This window comes from Capricornis sumatraensis, chromosome 2 (assembly GCF_032405125.1).
Source record: "Capricornis sumatraensis isolate serow.1 chromosome 2, serow.2, whole genome shotgun sequence".
Classification (NCBI taxonomy): Eukaryota; Metazoa; Chordata; class Mammalia; order Artiodactyla; family Bovidae; genus Capricornis; species Capricornis sumatraensis.
In genome coordinates this window covers 155,502,512-155,524,072 of record NC_091070.1, presented here as the reverse complement: position 1 = coordinate 155,524,072, position 21,561 = coordinate 155,502,512, and the positions used below count along the sequence as shown (strand labels likewise).

The 21,561-nt window shown below is 37.5% G+C and overlaps 1 protein-coding gene and 1 pseudogene across 3 annotated transcripts in view; both read left to right on the top strand.

The window, feature by feature from the left end:
- The window catches only part of PKN2 (protein kinase N2), a 93,026-nt gene that overhangs the window by 33,116 nt on the left and 38,349 nt on the right, over positions 1-21,561 (top strand). For 2 of the 3 annotated variants that reach the window (XM_068965055.1, XM_068965053.1), the window contains exons 6-7: positions 15,646-15,831; positions 16,804-16,913. In XM_068965055.1, the coding sequence (XP_068821156.1) occupies positions 15,646-15,831; positions 16,804-16,913 (296 nt within the window). The remainder of the gene's footprint in view (positions 1-15,645; positions 15,832-16,803; positions 16,914-21,561) is intronic. The other variant, XM_068965054.1, reaches the window with a different exon arrangement.
- LOC138073564 (cardiolipin synthase (CMP-forming) pseudogene) lies at positions 10,651-11,170 on the top strand (annotated as a pseudogene).

Below are 21,561 nucleotides of genomic sequence, written 5' to 3'. Positions count from 1 at the left end.
TTATTATTTCAAGAAAGGTAAAAATAACAACTGAAACCAAAAAAAGAAAAAAATATGTGCAGTGTGTGAAGAAGGTGCTGTGACTGATCGAATGTGTCAGAAGTGGTTTGATAAATTTTGTGCTGGAGATTTCTCACTGGATGATGCTTCATGGTGGGATAGACCAGTTGAAGTTAATAGCAATCAAATCAAGACATTGTTTGAGATCAGTCAATAGTATACTATGCAGGAGGCAGCCGACATACTCAAAATATCCAAATCAAGCATTGAAAATAATTTCCACCAGTTTAGTTATGTTAATCACTTTGATGTTTGGGTTCCACGTAAATTAAGCTTTCTGGACTATATTTCTGCATGCGATTCTCTACTTAAATGTAACAAAAATGTTTTGTTTTTAAAACAAATTGTGATGGGCAATGAAAAGTGGATACTGTACAATAATATGAATAGAAGATATCTTGGAACAAGTGAAATGAACCACCACTAACCACACCAGAGGCCAGTCTTCCTTATAAGAAGATAATATTGTATAAATGGTAGGACTGAACTCTTTCCAGAAAACCAAACGTTTAATTCCATCAAGTACTGCTCTCAGTTAGACCAACTGAAGGTGGCACTCAATGACGAGCATCCAGAATTAGTCAACAGAAAATGCATTATCTTCAATCAGGATAGCCTGAGACCACATGTGTCTTTGATGACCAGGCAAAAACTGTTACAGCTTGACTGGGAAGTTCTGATTCATCTGCCTTATTCCCCAGACATTGTACCTTCACATGTCCATTTATTTCAGTCTTTACAAAATTCTCTTAATGGAAAAAAATTTCGATTCTCTAGAAGACTGTAAAAGACATCTGGAACAGTTCTTTGCTCAAAAAGATAAAAAAATTTTGGAAAGATGGAATTGTGAAGTTGACTGAAAATTGGCACAAGGTGGTAAAACAAAATAGTGAATATATTGTTGAGTGAAGTTCTTGGTCAAAATGAAAAATGTGTCTTTTATTTTTACTTATAAAAAACCAAAGGAACTTCTTGACCAACTTAATACATAGGAGCGAATGATTGAATCATTGACCACTTGATTGAAATAAGTCTCTAGGCCCTGACCTTTTCCGAAAGACCATAGTTCTGACTGATAGGTGGGTCAAAACATGAGCCCTCTAACTGTATGGTTGGTCTTTGTGTTATAGCCAGCCCCTATTCTGGAACTGTGTACAGGCCTACTGTGAGTCATTTTGTGAGCATAAACTCACATGTGGTCTGAGGAGTCCAGCATGAATAACAAAGATACTGCTGTTACTAGGGAACTGACAAGGGTTTAGAAGCTCCCTCTTCAGAACCAGGAAAATAAACCAGCCAGATTCATTATTATGGAACAAAAAGGCTTACTTCTACCATTTTGCTATCTGTTTTCTGTAAGTCTTAATCTTTTTTTCTGAATTCTTTTCTTTTATGTTTGATTGAATTTTTCCAGTTTACCTTTATTTTATTCTTTCCTTGACTTCTTTTCTGTATATTTTAAAATTATTGTTACTGGTTACTCTAATGATTACAGTTAACATCCTAAATTTATAACAGTAGATCACAAAAACTCTGCTGCTATACGTCTGTGCATCCTCATCATTATATTTTTGTTAACATAGATTATGTCTTTATGCACTGTGTGCCCATTTGATTAGATTGTATTATATATTGTACTACAATTATTGTTTTATCCATGTCTTTTAAGTCATAAAGTAAACACGGAGTTACAAACTGAAAATATATTAATAGTGATACTGGCTTTTTAATTTACCTATGTAGTTAGTTTTACTGATGCTGCTTTTTTTTTCCTATGATTTCAAGTTACTGTCTAGTGTTCTCTTTCATTTCAATCTGGATGATTCCTTTTAGTATTGCTTCTATATCTGCTAGTGATAAGCTCCCAAACTGTTGCTTATTCTAGAATCTTTTATTTTCTTCATTTTTTGAAGGTTAGTTTTGCATATATAGCATTCTTGGTTGACAGGCTTTTTCTTTCAGCATTCTAAAAATATCATCCCAGCCCCTCCTGGCTTTTATGCTGTCTGATAAAGAATCGACTTTTAATCTTACTGAGGATTTTTGGTAACTAATGATTTGCTTCTCTCTGCTGCCTTCAAGATTCCCCTTTTTGTCTCTGGTTTTTCACAGTTTGATTATAATGCATCTCAAAATGGTGATTTCTTTTGAGTTTATTCTACTTGGATTCTTTGAGCTCCTTGATGTGTAAATTCATGTCATTCATCAAATTTGGGATGCCTGTGCATGTGTTCGTGTTTATTGCTTACTTTAGAGATTCACATATGCATATTGAACTTAATACATCTGTGATCATAGTATATACTCTCTTCCAAATTAGTTGCTGACCCTTGAATAACACAGGCTAGGGATGCCAGGCCTCTGCAGTCACAAATCTGTGTATAACTTCAGTCAACCCCCACATGTCTTCAGACTCAACCAACTGTAGATCAGAGTATTTAGTGAAAAAAATTCACATGTAAGTGGACTTGCTCAGTTCAAAGCCATGTTGTTCATTTCCAGTGTATATCTTCTAGTTTTGTTTTTAAAGAGCAAAAAACTTTAAAGGTATAGGTGATCCATGTTTGATTGAATTAGTGCATATGGGATTAGAGATATGGAAAACCTACTATGAAGTTACATGCACATTTTTGACTGTGCAAATGGTCAGTGCCCCTAACTCCCACATTGTTCAAGGGTCAACAAAGTTTTTTTTTTTTTTGGAAAAAAAAAAAAATTGTCCTTTGTATCTAGTGACTCATTATTCTTTCTGCTCTTGTTATATTTGAAATTTTCTGTTAAAATTTTCCTTTAGCCTGTAGTCCTTTCTTTAGCATTTATTGTAGTAAACATGTGCTAGAGTCTAATTTTTCCAGTTTTTCTCTTCACAATAACATCCTTCATTCCCCAACACTGAATTTCCTTCATTTTTGTTTTTCCCTTTCTTTTCCTAAGACTGCACTTTCAATTCAGATATCTTTAAGTTTTCTGATTTTTCAGCCTGCTCAAATATGGTGTTGAACAACTCTAGGAAACTTTAAAGATTTCAGTTAGTGTACTTTTCAGCTCCAAGATTTCTATTTGGTTATTTATAAATTCTATGTCTTTATTAATATTCCCTATTTGTTGAAATACCATTCTCCTTTTTCCCTTTTGGTTTCTTTTAGGTCTTTGACCACATGTAAACTTTGACCATTTGTAAGACAGTTGGTATAGGCTTTGTGTAGTAAATCCAGTGTTTTGACTTCCTTAGAGAAGGAGAAGGAAATGGCAACCCACTCCAGTGTTCTTGCCTGGAGAATCCCAGGGACACGGGAGCCTGGTGGGCTGTAGTCTATCGGTCACACAGATTGGGACATGACTCAAGCGACTTAGCAGCAGCAGCAGCAAGGATAGTTTCTGTGAATTTCTACTTTTCTTTTGAATTGGCCATACTCTCTTTTTTATGTGCTTGCTTCATAATTTTTTATTGAAAGCTGGATATGGTGAATATTATTATTTGTAACTGGAATATAGTCACATTTTCTGTAATTTCTTATTTTTGCTGTTTGACACAGGATGTAGTTGTTTAGTGACTTCTGTGTGGTCACTGAAGTCTCCATTAAGTTACTAGTCAACTATAGTTTTGACAGACATTTTTTTTTTAATGCCTGCAGGTAGAAAGAAAAATTTGCCTTATGTTTGCACCTGAATTCTTTGTTTGTGTGCCAAGGCATTATTTTAGCATTCACCCAGACATTTTATAATTCTGCCTTTTCTTGTACAGAGCTTGAATATCAGCCGGATGTGAAAGCTTAGTGCCTTCTTAGATCTCTTCTGAGGATGTCTGCTTTTGCAGCTAGTCTTCTGGTTTTCCAGTAAGATAGAAGCATTGCAGAGCTTTTATTCCCTAAAACAGCTTACTTCATATCTCCCGCCCCACTAAGACTATAGGATGTCTCTTAAGTAATATAGACAACTGATATCCTTTGCTCCAGGCTTCATTTGCCTTTCAATGCCTTGTACTTAGCTGTTTCTCTGTCTTGAAAGATTTCTTAGTTAGGTGAAAGACAAAGGTAAACCTTTTCCGTTAGTCCTCCAGGGAGCCTTCAGAGAGGTCAAAGCAGGCATCCAGAGTTCTTTGAGAATGAAGTCTTCTCTGCTCCCTCTGGCACCAAGAACCTATATCAGAAATAGAGCCTGCTATATTCAGGACTACTGGGCTTCCCTGGTGGCTCAGTTGTAAAGAATCTGCCAGTAGGGCAGAAGACACTGGAGCCATGGTTTTGATCCCTGGGTCAGGAAGATCCCCTGGAGGAGGGAGGGCAAGGCAACCAACTCCAGCATTCTTACCTGGAAAATCACATGGACAGAGAAGCCTGACAGGCTACAATCCATAGGGTAGCAAAGAATTGGACATGATTTGAAGTTACTGAGCACAGACACCATCATCAGGGCTATCACCAAGCCATTGGGGTTGGGGAGAGGAGAGATGAAGCAGAGATAAATTAAAATGCCCCAAAGCTTTCCTACCAAGTGTTCATTGCATTTTTTGATCAAGCATTTGCTTGGTTGCAGTAAACCGTTGACTGTTTCCCAGATTTCTGGTAATGTTTATTCTAACCAGTTTTCCTGATTTTGTTTGTTTTCCTGTGTTTCTGTAAAGAAATTACCTTTAAAGTTTGCTACCCTACCATTTTCTTACCGTTACCTACAAAGATTTTTATGGCCCATGTGAATGTGACATTTTTGATACACAGGCCTTCCCCATCCCCAAGAATCCTTAATCTATCAATATGAATGTCAGCAGGGACTTTACCTTAAAAATAATGTCATTAAATATTTTGAGGATATGAAAGTGTTCTTCAGAATTGTGCAGCATACTGTCACATTCTAGTAGCTTTGGGTATCAAAATCAGTTTTATATTATGGCAGACTTCTACATTAAATCTTGAAGGACAAATTTATAGTTGGACAGTGCTGTTACTACTATTAAGATCACTCTGAAACGTCAGTTACCAAATTGAGTTCCTAAATTTGTGGTACCCTGGGATATCAAGTGAATTCACAAGGTACCCTGGGATGCCAAGTGAATTTTCCTTCACTGCTATATTAATAAATACTATAGGAAAATCAATATGGAATAGAAAATAATGGTGGCACTTTTCAATCTAATTCCAAAGTTTGATAAATTGTACAGTGCCCAGTAGGTACACACATCTCATTAGGAAGTGATCATGGTTATTTAAGAATGAAATATGATTACTTTTCAGTATATTGTTTTGTTAATAGTTATTAATTTGTTATAATATCCTATGAAACAGAACTGTTCGGTGTATCATTTAGACTACTAGCACAATGAAAAAGTTGAGATACTAGGCCACTATGAAACAGAAAAGCTTGGAAGCCTCTGGCCCAAACTTTCTATTGTATTTTAAATGTTTAAAGTATTTATTGTTTAAAGCATTTATCTTACAAGGTATCACTTTGCACTGGTAAGAATGCCCATCATCAAAAAATCTGCAAACAGTAAATGCTGGAGAGAGTGTGGAGAAAGGGAACCCTCTACACTGTCTTGGGAATGTAAACTGGTATAGCCACTGTGGAGAACAGTATGGAGGTTCCTTAAAAAACTTTACTGTAGATACCATATGATCCAGCAATCCTACTCCTGGGCATATATCTGGAAAAAAAACATAATTTGAAAAGATTCATGCACCCCAGTGTTTATTGCAGCACAGCTTACAATAACGAAGACATGGAAACAAGCTAAATATCCATCAACAGAGGAATGAATAAAGATGTGTTACATATAAACAAAAGAACAGACTTTTGGACTCTGGGAGAAGGTGAGGGTAGAATGATTTGAGAGAATAGCATTGAAACATATATATTACCATATGTGAAATAGATCACCAGTTCAGGTTCAATGCATGAGACAGGGTGTTCAGGGCTGGTGCACTGGGATGACTCTGAGGGACGGAATGGGGAGGGAGGTGGGATGGGGGTTCAGGATGGGGAACACATGTACACCCATGGCTGATTCATGTCAAAGTATGGCAAAAACCATTACAATACCATAAAGTAGTTAGCCTCCAATTAAATAATTTAAGTTTGAAAAAAGTAAAAAAAAAAAGTGTTACATATAAACAATTCAATGTTAGTCAGCCATATAAAAGAACAAAATAATCCCATCTGCAGTGACATGGATTGACCTAGAGATTGTCATGTGCATGCATATGTGCTCAGTTATGTCCAGCAGCTGTAGCCTGCCAGGCTCCTCTGTCCATGGAATTTTCCAGGCAAGAATGCTGGAGTGGGTTGCCATTTCCCACTCCAGGGAATCTTCCAACCCAGGGATTGAACCTGCATCTCTAGGGTCTCCTGCATTCGCAGAAAGATTCTTTACTACTGCGCCACCTGGGAAGGCCATAGACTATCATACTGAGTGAGAAAAGCAAATATATGACATTGCATATGTGGAAATGAACTTACCCAAAACAGAAATAGAGTTACTGGTGTAGAAAACAAACTTATGGTTACCAGGGAGTAAGGTGGGGCTAGGGATATTGGGAGATTGAGATTGACATATATACACTACTATATATAAAGTAGGTAACTAATAAGGCCCTATTGTATATAACACAGGGAACTCTACTCAATACTCTGTAATGGCCTATATTGGAAAAGAATCTACAAAAGAGTGAATATTTGTATATGTACAATGATTGACTTTGCTGAACACCTGAAGCTAGCAGAACATTGTAAATCGACTATACTCCAATAAAAAATTTTATAAGTAAATAAAGCATTTATCTTTCCAACCACATCCTCTATAACTCATATCACGCATCTTCTGTCACAATCTGATTTGTGCACGGTGCCTATTAAATGTCTTTGACTTATATATGTCTTCTTTTTAAAAAATCAAAACTGGAATATAGACCTGTGAAGAACAAAGACTTTGTCATCTACCTACATATACTCTTAATCCCCATCACAGAGTACTTTATACATTCAGTTCAGTTCAGTTCACTCGCTCAGTGTGTCCGACTCTTTGCGACCCTGTGAATTGCAGCATGCCAGGCCTCCCTGTCCATCACCAACTCCTGGAGTTCATGCAAACTCATGTCCATCCAGTCGGTGATGCCATCCAGCCATCTCATCCTCTGTCGTCCCCTTCTCCTCCTGCCCCCAATCCCTCCCAAGATCAGTCTTTTCCAGTGAGTCAACTGTTCTCATGAGGTGGCCAAAGTACTGGAGTTTCAGCTTTAGCATCATTCCTTCCAAAGAAACCCCAGAGCTGATCTCCCTCAGAATGGACTGGTTGGATCTCCTTGCAGTCCAAGGGACTCTCAAGAGTCTTCTCCAACACCACAGTTCAAAAGCATCAATTCTTCAGTGCTCAGCTTTCTTCACAGTCCAACTCTCACATCCATACATGACTACTGGAAAAACCATAGCCTTGACTAGACGGACCTTAGTTGGCAAAGTAATACATTCAGTAGATACTTGGTAAATATTATTTGATAATAAGGCAGGGACTGTACTTATCTAAGTTTCCCCACCTAATGGCTCAGGACTGAACATAATATTCAAAACTTAAGAAAGATTCACTGATTAAAATATAGTTGCTAAAGTCTTTTTAGAAAAGTAATAAAGCTACATTTTAGAAAATCAGCTGATGTGACTGGAAATTATTTTCCTTTTCTAGTCTAGATGGCACCTCTTCCTCACTCTTTAACCTTTTTTTAGGTCTCTCCATGTTCTTCATTCACTTACTTTACTTTTAGTGATGTAAATTGAGCCTAAAAGGAAGTATCTTAAGATATTTTGTTCTTTTTTAAAAAAATTCCTTTAATTTTCTACTGGACTTTAAATTTGGAATTAACTAGAAAGAGAAATAGTAGTGGTATTAATAAAGGATTAGACATGATAATGGATTAGTCTAGATAAGTAGTTGGAGTATTTTTTGCCCTGACTTTTTACTGCATGCTGTTATTCATGGTTTGTCTCATTTACAGTTGTTTCTTTTGCAGTGCTATGCTTAATAGTACTGAACTTTACAAATTACTTTGATACAAAGTATGATTGAATTTTTTAGTCCAAAATTTCAAGACTAGTTTCAAGTTTTTATAAAAGATTTCCTCAGAATTTGAAAAAAGTTACTCAATTGTACCAAGTTGAAATATTGAATTAGTAAAATTGACATAAAATAATTTTTCCAGAAACTAAGAGAAATTAAAAAATATTTACTTATTTTAATGAAATTCATAGCTATTGCTTATGAACATTTACTTCTTGGCTTTGCTTGTTTTTAAAATTTCATATTATGGGTTATAAAAGTAAAAAATTTAATTTCAAGCTATTTCTTATATGGTTATATGCAGATGCAATTGTGTCACCTCATGAAAGAGAGAAACTTCTATATACTTAATAAAGATCTTAAATGTCTCCAGGTTTTTCCCTAAATGAAAGCAGGTGTTGAACATTGTCATCTCCTAATACAATAAGATTACTAAAATATTTAATTATTTACCAGGATTTGAAGTAGTAACCAGATGTTTTCAGTTTTCCCAGGATGACTTTTATATCCAAACATTTACAGTGGAAGTGAACTAAGTTTACCACCTTAACAATAACAAAAAAAGCAAATAAAACACACAGACACAAGTTGTTTCTTTTGAAGCAGAATTGAAATGATATTCATTAAACTTACAGTGAGCCTTCATACTTTACAGTGAGATAAGATTTCCATAGCCAAACCAAAAATAAGTTTGAAGTTTTCCCTCATGCTTAGCCATCTTTATTGGGATGTATTTGAAGTAATACACAAAATTTTCTGGTTTTAAATATAATTTTACAATTTTTAGTAAATAAATATACCTGAGCTGCCATTATCAATATCCAGTCTATAGAACAGTTTTATTACATATATTTGAAGTGTATAATTTGAGAAGTTTTGTTATATATTTAAAGTTATGAAACCATTACCACAGTTAAGAAAATTATATACATATCTCCAAAAGTATCCTCATGTGCCTCTGTGAAACCCCTCCTTCTTGCTCTTTTCATGCTTTCTTTCCCCATACCTGTCCCCAGGCAAATCACTGGCCTGTTTCTGTCACTAGATATTAGTTTGCATTTTGTAGAATTCTATATTAATTGAATCATACAGTGTATACTTTCGGGGGGGAAATCTGGCCATTTTCACTCTGAATAATTCAGAAGAATTGCATGTATCAGTAGTTCCTTTCTGTTTATTGTTGGTAGTATTTAATTGTGTGACTATACCATAACTTTTTTATCCATTCACCTGTAGTTGATATTTGGGTTGTTTCCATTTTGTACTTTTTTCAAATATAACTGCTAATAACATCCTTGTATAATTTTTGTGTAAACGTGCATTTCACTTCACTTGGATAATACCTAGGAATGGTGTAGCTGGATCACATGGTCGTCTTCTGATACTGGGTTCTTTATCCACTTTTATATTTGAAAAAGCTTCATTTTTGAAAGATACTTTCAGTAAATTTAGAATTCTAGGTTCATGGTTTGTTTCCTCGGTACTATTGCTTCTCTGTCTTGCTCTCATTGTTTCTAATGAGACATCTGCTTCTGTCCTGATCTTTGTATGTACATGTCTTTTTTCTCTGGTGGCTTTTAAAACTTTCTTTTTTATCATTTGTTTTGAGAAATTTAATTATGTTATGCTTTGGTGTAATTTACTTATTTTTCTTTTGCTTACTTCTTTTGAACTTCTTTTGAACTTCTTGGAAAGTTTCAAGCACATAGTTTTAACCATATTTGGAAAATTTTTAGTCATTATTTTTTCAAATGTATTTTCTGTTCTCTATCCTCTCTACTTTTCATGAAGGTCTTTAAGTACTCATGTATTAGGACACTAGAAGTTAAACTCACAGCTCACATATGTGTTGTTTTGGGAGTTTTAATTTGTTTTTTGTCCTGCAAGTCTTTCCTTTCTATCTTCTATTCTTGATCATTTATATTGCTCTAGCTTCAACTTCACTAGCCTTTTCTTTTGTGATGTGAATGTGCCACCAATCCCATCCAGTTTTTTTTTTCTTAATCTCAGACAGTGTAGTTTTCATCTCTACAATTTTTTTTTTATTTCTTTGATGTCTCTCTTCAACATTTTAAACAATATATTTATAGATAATGTCTGCTAATCATAATATTTATATCATTTTTATTTTTTAAATGAGTCCTACTTTTCTGTTTATTTGCTTTCCTGGTATGATAGGCAGAATATTAAGAATGACTTCCAGAATCTCTCCCATGTGAATATGATGGGGCATCACTTCTGTGATATGGCAAAGGAGAGTTTTACATATGTGATTAAGGTTACTACTCATTTGAGTTAATGTAAAGGACAGTTATCTGGATCAGCTTAATACAGTCACATGAGCCCCCCAAAAAGCAGAAGAATTTCGCTGGCCAATTATTATTATTAAAGCTGCTCAATAAGATAGTGTGTTGGGGTTTGAGAACCAGGATGGAGGCCGTCGATCTTCTCCAATATTGCGGGGAGTTGATGAGGAAGCGGTTCGCCAGTGCCCTAGATTGCTGAGCTCTCGTAGATTGCGTCCCCCCTCGAGCGCCAGCAGGGTCATGCTGGCTTCGCGGATGGCGCGCGCTTCTTGGGGGGCCCTGCGCATCGCCGCCTGGGCACCGGGAGCGCGGCCTGGAAAGGGGCGCACCCGCGGGGCTCTGCTGCCGCCCAAGTCTGGCTGCCTGGGTTTCCTGGCTGAGCGCTGGTGGCTGTGCCCAGCTGCGCTTCGCTTGCAGCTGCCTGGGGCTAGCCCACGAGCCCACTGCTCAGGCATGGAGAAGGCAGCCCCCGGGCCCACGACCAGAGGAGGCTGCTGTTGAGGCCCGACGTGGCCAGTGGGGCCTGATGAGCGCCTCCAACCTGTATGAAAACCCATGGACAATCCCAAATATGTTGTCAGTGACGAGGATTGGCTTGGCCCCAGTTTTGGGCTATTTGATTATTGAAGAAGATTTTAATATTGCATTAGGAGTTTTTGCTTTAGCTGGGCTAACTGATTTGTTGGATGGATTTATTGCTCGAAACTGGGCCAGTCAGAAATCAGCTTTGGGAAGTGCTCTTGATCCACAGAAGAAGTAAAACTCTCACTGTTTGCAGATGACATGATCCTCTACATAGAAAATCCTTAAGACTCCACCAGAAAATTACTAGAGCTAATCAATGAAAGTTGCAGGATATAAAATCAACACACAGAAATCCCTTGCATTCCTATACACTAATAACGAGAAAGTAGAAAAAGAAATTAAGGAAACAATTCCATTCACCATTGCAATGAAAAGAATAAAATACTTAGGAATTTACCTACCGAAAGAAACTAAAGACCTATATATCAAAAACTATAAAACACTGATGAAAGAAATCAAAGAGGACACTAATAGATGGAAAAATTACCGTGTTCATGGATTGGAAGAATCAATATAGTGAAAATGAGTATACTACCCAAAGCAATCTACAGATTCAATGCAATCCCTATCAAGCTATTCGTGGTATTTTTCACAGAACTAGAACAAATAATTTCACAGTTTGTATGGAAATACAAAAAACCTCGAATAGCCAAAGCAATCTTGAGAAAGAAGAATGGAACTGGAGGAATCAACCTGCCTGACTTCCGGCTCTACTACAAAGCCACAGTCATCAAGACAGTATGGTACTGGCACAAAGACAGAAATACAGATCACTGGAACAAAATAGAAAGCCCAGAGATAAATCCACACACCTATGGACCCCTTATCTTTGACAAAGGAGGCAAGAATATACAATGGATTAAAGACAATCTCTTTAACAAGTGGTGCTGGGAAAACTGGTCAACCACTTGTAAAAGAATGAAACAAGATCACTTTCTAACACCGCACACAAAAATAAACTCAAAATGGATTAAAGATCTAAACGTAAGACCAGAAACTATAAAACACCTAGAGGAGAACATAGGCAAAACACTCTCTGACATAAATCACAGCAGGATCCTCTATGATCCACCTCCCAGAATACTGGAAATAAAAGCAAAAATAAGCAGATGGCATCTAAATAAAATTAAAAGCTTCTGCACAACAAAGGAAACTATAGGTAAGGTGAAAAGACAGCCTTCTGAATGGGAGAAAACAATAGCAAATGAAGCAACTGACAAACAATTAATCTCAAAAATATACAAGCAAGTTATGCAGCTCAATTCCAGAAAAATAAACGACCCAATCAAAAAATGGGCCAAAGAACTAAATAGGCATTTCTCCAAAGAAGACATATGGATGGCTAACAAACACATGAAAAGATGCTCAACATCACTCATTATCAGAGAGATGCAAATCAAGACCACAATGAGGTACCATTTCACACCAGTCAGAATGGCTGCGATCCAAAAGTCTACAAGCAATAAATGCAGGAGAGGATGTGGAGAAAAGGGAACCCTCTTACACTGTTGGTGGGAATGCAAACTAGTACAGCCACTATGGAAAACTGTGGAGATTCCTTAAAAATTTGCAAATAGAGCTGCTTTATGACCCAGCAATCCCACTGCTGGGCATATACACCAAGGAAACCAGAATTGAAAGAGACACATGTACCCCAATGTTCATTGCAGCACTGTTTATAATAGCCAGGACATGGAAACAACCTAGATGTCCATCAGCAGATGAATGGATAAGAAAGCTGTGGTACGTATACACAATGGAGTATTACTCAGCCATTAAAAAGAATACATTTGAATCAGTTCTGATGAGATGGATGAAACTGGAGCTGATTATACAGATTGAAGTAAGCCAGAAAGAAAAACACCAATACAGTATACTGATACACATATACGGAATTTAGAAAGATGGTAATGATGACCCTGTATGCGAGACAGCAAAAGAGACACAGATGTATAGAACGGACTTTTGGACTCTGAGGGAGAAGGAGAGGGTGGGATGATTTGGGAGAATGGCATTGAAACATGTATACTATCATGTAAGAAACGAAGTGCCAGTCTATGTTCGATACAGGATGCAGGATGCTTGGGGCTGGTGCATGGGGATGATCCAGAGAGATGATATGGGGTGGGAGGTGGGAGGGGGATTCAGGATTGGGAGCTTGTATACACCTGTGGTGGATTCAAGTCAATGTATGGCAAAACCAATACAGTATTGTAAAGTAAAATAAAGTAAAAATAAGAAAGAATAAGAAAAAGCTGCTCAGTTGTGTCTGATTCTTTGTGACCCCATGGACTGTATAGTCCATGGAATTCTCCAGGCCAGAATACTGGAGTAGGTAGCCTTTCCCTTCTCCAGGGGATCTTCCAAATGCAGGGATTGAACCCAGGTCTCCCACATTGTGGGCAGATTCTTTACCAGCTGAGCTACAAGGGAAGCCCATGAATACTGGAGTGGGTAGTATATCCCTTCTCCAGTGGACCTTCCCCACCCAGGAATTGAACCAGAGTCTCTTGCATTGCAGGAGGATTCTTTACCAACTGAGCTATGAGGGAAGCCCTCCCTGGCCATTGGAAGGAGGGAAAATGAGAGAGATATGAATCATAAAAAGGATTTTATGTGCCCTTGCTGACTTAGAGATGGGGTGGGGTCACATGACAAGGGATGCAGGTCACCTCTAGAACTTGAAAATAGACCCTGGCTGTCAGTAGCAAGGAAATAGGATCCCTATTCTTATGGCTTCAGGAAACTAAATTCTACCAATAACCTGAATGAGTTTAGAAGCAGGTTCTTCAGAACTTCCAGGTTATGAGCCCAGCCTGGCAGACACAATGATTTCAGCCTTATGAAATCTTTAGCAAAGAATGCAGACCCTCCCACTCAAACTCAGGCCTGTAGAACTGTTGGGTAATAAATGGGTGTTGTTTTAAGGTACTGTGTTTGTGATAATTGGTAATACAACAATAGAAAACAAATATACCTGGTAATCTCTGAATGAATGCCAGACATTTTGAATTTTAGCTTGTTAGGTGCTGGGTATTTTTGTATTCCTACAAATATTACATATATTTTTGAGCTTTATTCCAGGTCACAATTAAATTACTTGGAAACAGTTTGATCTTTTGGGTAATGCTTTTTTAAATTTTTATTTTTTTGAATTATTTCTGGTGGTGCTGGGTCTTCGTTGCTGCACACAGGCCTTCTCTAGTCATGGCGAGCGGGAGCTACTCTTTGTTGTGGTGCCTAGGCTTCTGTTTATGTGGCTTCGCTTGTTACAGAGCACAGGTTCTAGAGCCCACGGACTTCAGTAGTTGTGGCTCGAGGACTTAGTTACCCTGCGGCATGCAGAATCTTCCCAGGCCAGTGATGAAACTCCTGTCCCTTGCTTTGGCAGCTGGACTCTTAATGACTGGACCGCCAGGGAAGTCCCTGGGTAATTTGGGACCGCAGCATTGTCTAGTCTAAGGGTAATTATTCTCTGTTCCTGAATCAAGACTGAACACGTAGTCTGAGGAACCTTCTGTACATCTCAGGATTTCTGTCTCTGGATAGCTGTATTTTTTCCTTTATGCTGGCTATGAAGTCTAGCCCTCTCAGTGCAGTCTCAATACTCGTTTCTGTCTCCTTAATTCAGGTAGTCCACTTTGGCTCCACCTGAGTTCCTCCTTTCTGTACTGATGTCCATTAGCCTTTAACACTTTTTTTTTGTACTCTTTTTTTTTTTTTTTTTAGTTGTTTGAGTTGAGAGTAAATACAGACTTTCTTTACTTTGCTGAAAGTCCTTTGGTTACTTTTAAATAATTAAAAACTTTAAATAAAATTAAGTTTTAATTATTTAAGTTTAATGGGACAGCTTTTCCCAGGAAATACTCTTCCTAAAGTGCTTACTATATGCGGTATCTAAAATTTTAATACTGAAGAACCATTTAAAAATTTTAGTACACTAACTGTAGCCCAAATGATGACAAAGCCATATCTCCAGATGGCTAAGCTCAGAGGTCCTCAGTTTCATTTGAATACCTTTCATATGTATTTGCCTACAGAAACTACAATTATTTTATGCTTGGATAATTATAGCCCATTATTATTTGACTAAACTGTTAAAGTGAAAAGATAATGTTATTTTACATCTCAAATAGAACAGAAATCCATCTATTCAACCTCCTGAAAAAAAACCTATAGTCATTTTCTATATTAACTGTGCAACTATTAAAAACAACTGTTATTCACATAGTCAGATTTCCTTGTTTCTAATTTCTGTATGTCTGTTTTAATAGGCATATTATTTAGCTTTATATTTCCCTCCCACTTGTTTTATCCACATAATTCTGTAATTCTTCCATGTAATTACGGAAGTGACTATTCATATACACTAGAAGATGATGTAACTAGTTTTGTTCTGTGCCCCGTAGACAGCTTTTGGGAAGCGCTTTTCTTTTTATAAATTTTTTTTATAGTTGTCTTAAGTGAGAGTTTTAAATAAGTTTTCTAAATAAAGCAAGAAAGGGGATAGTTACCTCAAAGGATCTCTGGGAGAAGAGATTTTGTTATTTTAGCAAACATTTCCCTCCCTATTTCTTAATAGTTAACAAGGACATAATTCTGTGTGTGGAGAATTGATGTTTTCTTACTTGATACTTACATATGCTGTAGGTACTTTGGAAGTTCGTCTTATGGGCTGCCAAGATATCCTGGAGAACGTCCCCGGACGGTCGAAAGCAGCATCCGTTGCACTACCTGGTTGGAGTCCAAGTGAGACCAGATCATCCTTCATGAGCAGAACAAGTAAAAGTAAAAGCGGAAGTAGTCGAAATCTCCTAAAAACTGATGACTTATCCAGTTCAGTAATCAGATTTTTTTCTTTCAACAATCAAATAACAAAGTCCAATACAGAGGGCTGAGTGGTGGGGACAGAAGAGTGAGAAGAGTGAAAGTTGGACCACAAACTTTAAAGTTAAGATTTCCATAATTTAAAAGATCAAAAACTGTAATGACAGGAGAACTTAAAAGGCTACAAAATTTACCATACTAAAAATGTTGGGAAACTGAATGACATAGAGCATTAATTTCTTTGGAATAATGAAATACTGAACACCACTCTTTATGACAAACTCCTTGTGTCACATCTTAATTCTTTAAATGGAATAGTGACACGTCTAAAGTAATGAAGAAATTTTGATAAATAACCATGTTAAATTAGAATTATAGCCTAGTGTCTGAGAAGTAAACTGAAATGGGGGAGTGGGCAAAGGTGGTAAGAATAAAATACAAGAGGTTTATGAAGTACTTTGGAGATACTCTAAAGTAGTCATAACTATGATATAAATATATAACTGGTGGGAAAGGCATGTAACAATTCAGCCTAGTACAGTATATCTGCTTTCCTGTATATGGAGAGAGACTTTAGGGAAAATGTAAAAATAAAAATCGTTTAGGGTAACAACCTTAATAAATAGCAAATGTAGAGGGAGAAAAACTGGGTGATTGATAATGATATATAAAAATACACCCACACGTACATGTGGCAAACGACTACTGGCCACCTGTCAGTCCTTTCAGTAATTTTCTGATGTAAACGAAATAGCAATTACTATTTATATTTTTATAAAACACAAAAGATAACTTGGAAGGGTCTAGTAGGTGTGTGTGTGTGTGTTTATATACAGCTAGCTGTTTAAGATTTAAAAACTTCAGTAGTGAGTAAGAAGAACTTATTTTCAAAGTATCATAAGACTTTTGTTGACATTAAACAGTGTTATTTCTATTTAAAAGTTTTAAAATTCTTAATCAAATTTTAAATTGTAATTACAGATGATGTCTGTGCCGTTTTGAAGCTGGACAATACTGTGGTTGGTCAGACTAGCTGGAAACCCATTTCCAATCAGTCGTGGGACCAGAAGTTTACACTGGAACTAGACAGGGTAAGATGAGAAACTTTTTACCTGAATTTTCATTATATTTATAATTCATTTTTCATGCATATTTTATGTTTTAGAAGAGTTTGATAAATTTTATTCTTAACAGAATCCAAGAAGAACCTAGGTATTTTTGACATTTCTCATCTGATGAGGTATATATAAATCTACCTTATCAGATTGCTGCAGGAGCTTTCATTTGTGCAGTGATTTGAAAATATATACTTTGTACTAACCTGAAAGATCAACAACCAGGTGAGATCTAATATTAAACAATTTTTTGAATTTTAATAATGTGCTCTCTAACCACTAAGGAGAATTTTCTGACTCACCACTTGTGGGTTATATTATCAAAGCTGGATTTGAAGTGAACTGTTGTGCTCAGACAGACATTCCTCTATGTATCTCAGTGGATTTCATAGATACTGTGAGTGGCTAGAAGGTAATCTGTAGCTGCAGAACCCAGCAGAAGTAAACTTGGACCAGAGTAGAGTTAAATCCATGGTGATAATTTTACTTACATTTTGATTTATCCATTGGTGTGTGGGAAGAAAATATTAAAATTTAATCATAATTTTATCCAAAAGATAAGAAAGATGTTTTTATCATTTAGTATTCAGGTTAATGGTACATACGTCTTTAAAAAATTACATGCATTAGTGAAAGCAGATTTATAGTGCTTAAGGATGATATGAGGTGGCACTTACTGCTCTGGCCCCTACTTTTTAAATATTTTTTCCAGTTTATTTCTTTTCTATCTCAGAGGCAGCATCTTAATCAGGCCCTCACCATTGCTTTTCTTGGTTCAAATACTATGTCACCCACTTTTTAAATGTATTTGGACAAAATGCTTAACTTTTTCTATATATCGGTTTCCTTGTCTTTAATACTATTCACCTCACTGAAGGGCTTTCCTGGTGGCTAGCAGTCAGAGAATCTGCCTGCAGTGCAGGAGACACAGGTTTGATCTCTGTGTCGGGGAGATTCCCCTGGACAGGGAAATGGTAACCCACTCCAGTATTTTTGCCTGAGAAAGCCCATGGACAGAGAAGCCTGGCAGGCTACAGTCCATGGGGTTGCAAGGGTGGGATGTGACTTAGTGAGTAAACTACCACCACTAAAGAGCTTTTGATAGGAAAATTGACATCGGATTTGGATGATCAGATATAAATAATACAAATATCATTGTTGTTCAGTCGCTAGATAGTGTCCGACTCTGCAATCCCATGGGCTGCAGCATGCTGGATTTCTCTGTCCTTCACTGTCTCCTGGAGTTTGTTCAGACTTACATCCATTGAGTCAGTGATGTCATCCAACCATCTCATCCTGTCATTCCTTTCTCCTCTTTCCCTCAATCTTTCCCAGCATCAGGGTCTCTTCTGATGCTCTGGACAGAGTCAGCTCTTTGCATCAGGTGGCCAAAGTGTTAGAGCTTCAGCTTCAGCATCAGTCCTTCCAGTGAATATTCAGGACTGATTTCATTTAGGATTGAGTGGTTTGATCTCCTTGCAGTCCAAGGGCCTCTCAAGAGTCTTCTCTAGCATCACAGTTAAATGCATCAGTTTTTTGGCACTCAGCCTTCTTTATGGTCCAACTCTCACATCTGCATGACTATTGGAAAAACCATATCCTTGACTATATGGAGCTTTGTTGGCAAAGTGGTGTCTTTTCTTTTTAATACGCTGTCTGTTTGTCATTGCTTTTCTTCCAAGGAGCAAGTGTCTTTTAATTTCATGGCTTATAGTCACCATCTGCAGTGATTTTGGAGCTCAAGAAAATAAAGTCTGTCACTATTTCCATTGTTTCCCCATCTGTTTGCCATAAGTGATGGGATCAGAGGCCATGATCTTCGTTTTTTAAATGTTGAGTTTTAAGCCAGCATTTTCACTCTCCTTTTTCACCTTTATCAAGAGGCTCTTTAGTTCCTCTTCGCTTTTTGCCATTAAGGTGGTATCATCTGCATAAATGAGATTGTTGGTGTGTCTCCTGGCAATCTTGATTCCAGCTTGTGATTCATCTAGCCCAGGATTTCACATGATGTTCCTTGTATGTAAGTTAAATAAGCAGGGGCTTCCCTGGTGGCTCAGACTGTAAAGAATCAACCTGCAGTGAGGGAGACCTGGGTTCAGTCCCTGGATTGGGAAGATCCCCTAGAGGAGGGCACAGCAACCCACTCCAGTATTTTTTGGAGCTTCCCTGGTAGCTCAGTTGGTAAAGAATCTGCCTGCAGTGTAGGAGACCTGGGTTCGATCCCTGAGTCAAGAAGATCTTCTGGAGAAGGAAATAGCAAACCACTCCAGTATTCTTGCCCATGGACCAAGGAACCTGACAGGGTGACAGTAGACAACTTTGATGTACTCCTTTCCCAATATAAATATAGAAGCTAATAAAAAAGTTACTAGCCCATAATGGGAAAAAGTTTATAAAGGAAGAAAAAAAAAGCTCTAACAATCAAATCTTAAGCAGTATCCCTAGCATAGGAAAAGCAGGAAGATTTGCCAAGGAGAAGTAGAAAACTCTTGGTAGAATCAGATCATAACCTTATGAAAGCTTATCCAGTATCTAGTGAAGAGTTGCTAGGTTGGTGAGATGATGAAATTCCTGTTACAAATGAAACACTTCAAAGAAAATGGGATTTAAAATCAATTTAAGATTTGGTAACTGACTTTCAAGTGAAAAGGAGGGGCTTTCCTTGTGACTCAGTGGTAAAGAATCCACCTGCCAATGCAGGAGACATAGGTTCAATCCCTGATCCGGGAAGATCCCACATGCCTCAGAGCAACTAAGCCTATTCAGCCTGTGCTCTGGGAGCCACAACTACTGAGCCCATGTGTTACAACTACTGAAAGCCCATGTGCCCTAGAGCCCATGCCTGCAACAAGAAGCCACAACAATGAGAATCCAATGCACTGCAATTGGAGAGTAGCCCCCACTTGCTGCAACTATTAGGTTGGTACAAAAGTAATTGCAGTTTCAGACCATGAATTTTAAATCACTACGATCAGGTTCAAACCCATTTTTAGTTATCAAAATAGGAACCATTGCAATCAGCACATTTTTGCCAATGAGAAATAAGATTGTTTATTCTTGTACCATAAAAATCCATGCTTCAGGATTCAATAAACTTTGAAAGCATTTTCTGCCTCCTGCTGGTTGTGTGTTTGTCCTGCATAAAGTTGTTGAGATGCTTGAAGAAATGGTAGTTGGTTGGTGAGAGGTCAGATGAATATAGTGGATGAGGCAAAACTTCGTAGCCCAATTTGTTCAACTTTTGAAGCGTTGGTTATGCGACTATGCAGTCAGGCATTGCTGTGAAGAATTGGGCCCTTTTTGTTGACCAGTGCTGACTGCAGGCATTGCAGTTTTGGTACATCTAATCGATTTGCTGAGCATACTTCTCAGATGTAATGGTTTCTGAGATTCCAAAAGCTGTAGTGGCTCAAACTGGAAGCAGACCACCAGAAACCATGACCTTTTTTTGGTGCAAGTGTGGCTTTTGAAAGTGTTTTGGAGCTTTTTCTCAGTCCATCTGCTAAACTGGTCATTGCTGGTTGTCATACAATCCATTTTTTGCCGAATGTCACAATCTAATTGATAAATGGTTTGTTGTTCTTGTGTACAGTAAGAGAAGACATGCTTAAAACAACAGGCTTTTTTGATTTGCAGTCAGCTCATGAGGCACCCACTTATCGAGCTTTTTCTCCTTTCTGATTTGCTTCAAATGCCAAATGACTATAGGATGGTTGACGTTGAGTTCTTTGGCAACTTCTCACATAGTTGCGAGGGGACTGGCTTTGATGATAGCTCTCAGTTGGTCGTTGTCAACCTCCAATTGCCAGCCACTCTGTTCTCGTCTCCTTTGCAAAACTTCCACCACCACTGCACTGTCTGTTTATTAGCAATTCCTTGGCCAAATGCATTGTTGATGTTCCAAGTTATCTCTGCTGCTTAATGAACTCAAATAAAAAAAGTCATTCAAATAAAAAATGTCACTTGAATTTGCTTTTTGTCTATCATCATTTCTATAGTCTAAAATAAATATAAAATAAACCTGTTATTAAGTCATCAGCAAAAAACATAAAGTAAGAAATGCACATTAAAGTGATGTATAACGTTGTTCATTCACTGAGGTTGTCATGTCCAACTCTTTGCTACCCCATGGACTGCAGCACACCAGGCTTCCGTGACCTCACCATCTCCTGTAGTTTGCTCAAACTCATGTCCATGAGTCAGTGATGCCATCCAACCATCTCATCATCTGTTGTCCTCTTCTCCTCCTGCCTTCAATCTTTCCCAACATCCAGGTCTTTTCCAATGAGTCAGTTCTTCACATCAGGTGGCCAAAGTATTGGAGCTTTAGCTTCAGCATCATTGCTTGCAATGAATATTCAGGGTTGATTTCCTTTAGGACTGACTGGTTTGGTGTCCTTGCTGTCCGAGAGACTATCAAGAGTCTCCCCCTACACCACAGGTTGAAGGCATCAGTTCTTTGATGCTCAGCTTTCTTTATGGTCCAACGCTTAACATCTGTACATGGCTACTGGAAAAACCATAGCTCTGACTATATGGACCTTTGTAGGCAAAGTAATGTCTCTGTTTTTTAATCTTTGTCTATGTTTGTGATTGCTTTTCTTCCAAGGAATGAGAGAGTCAC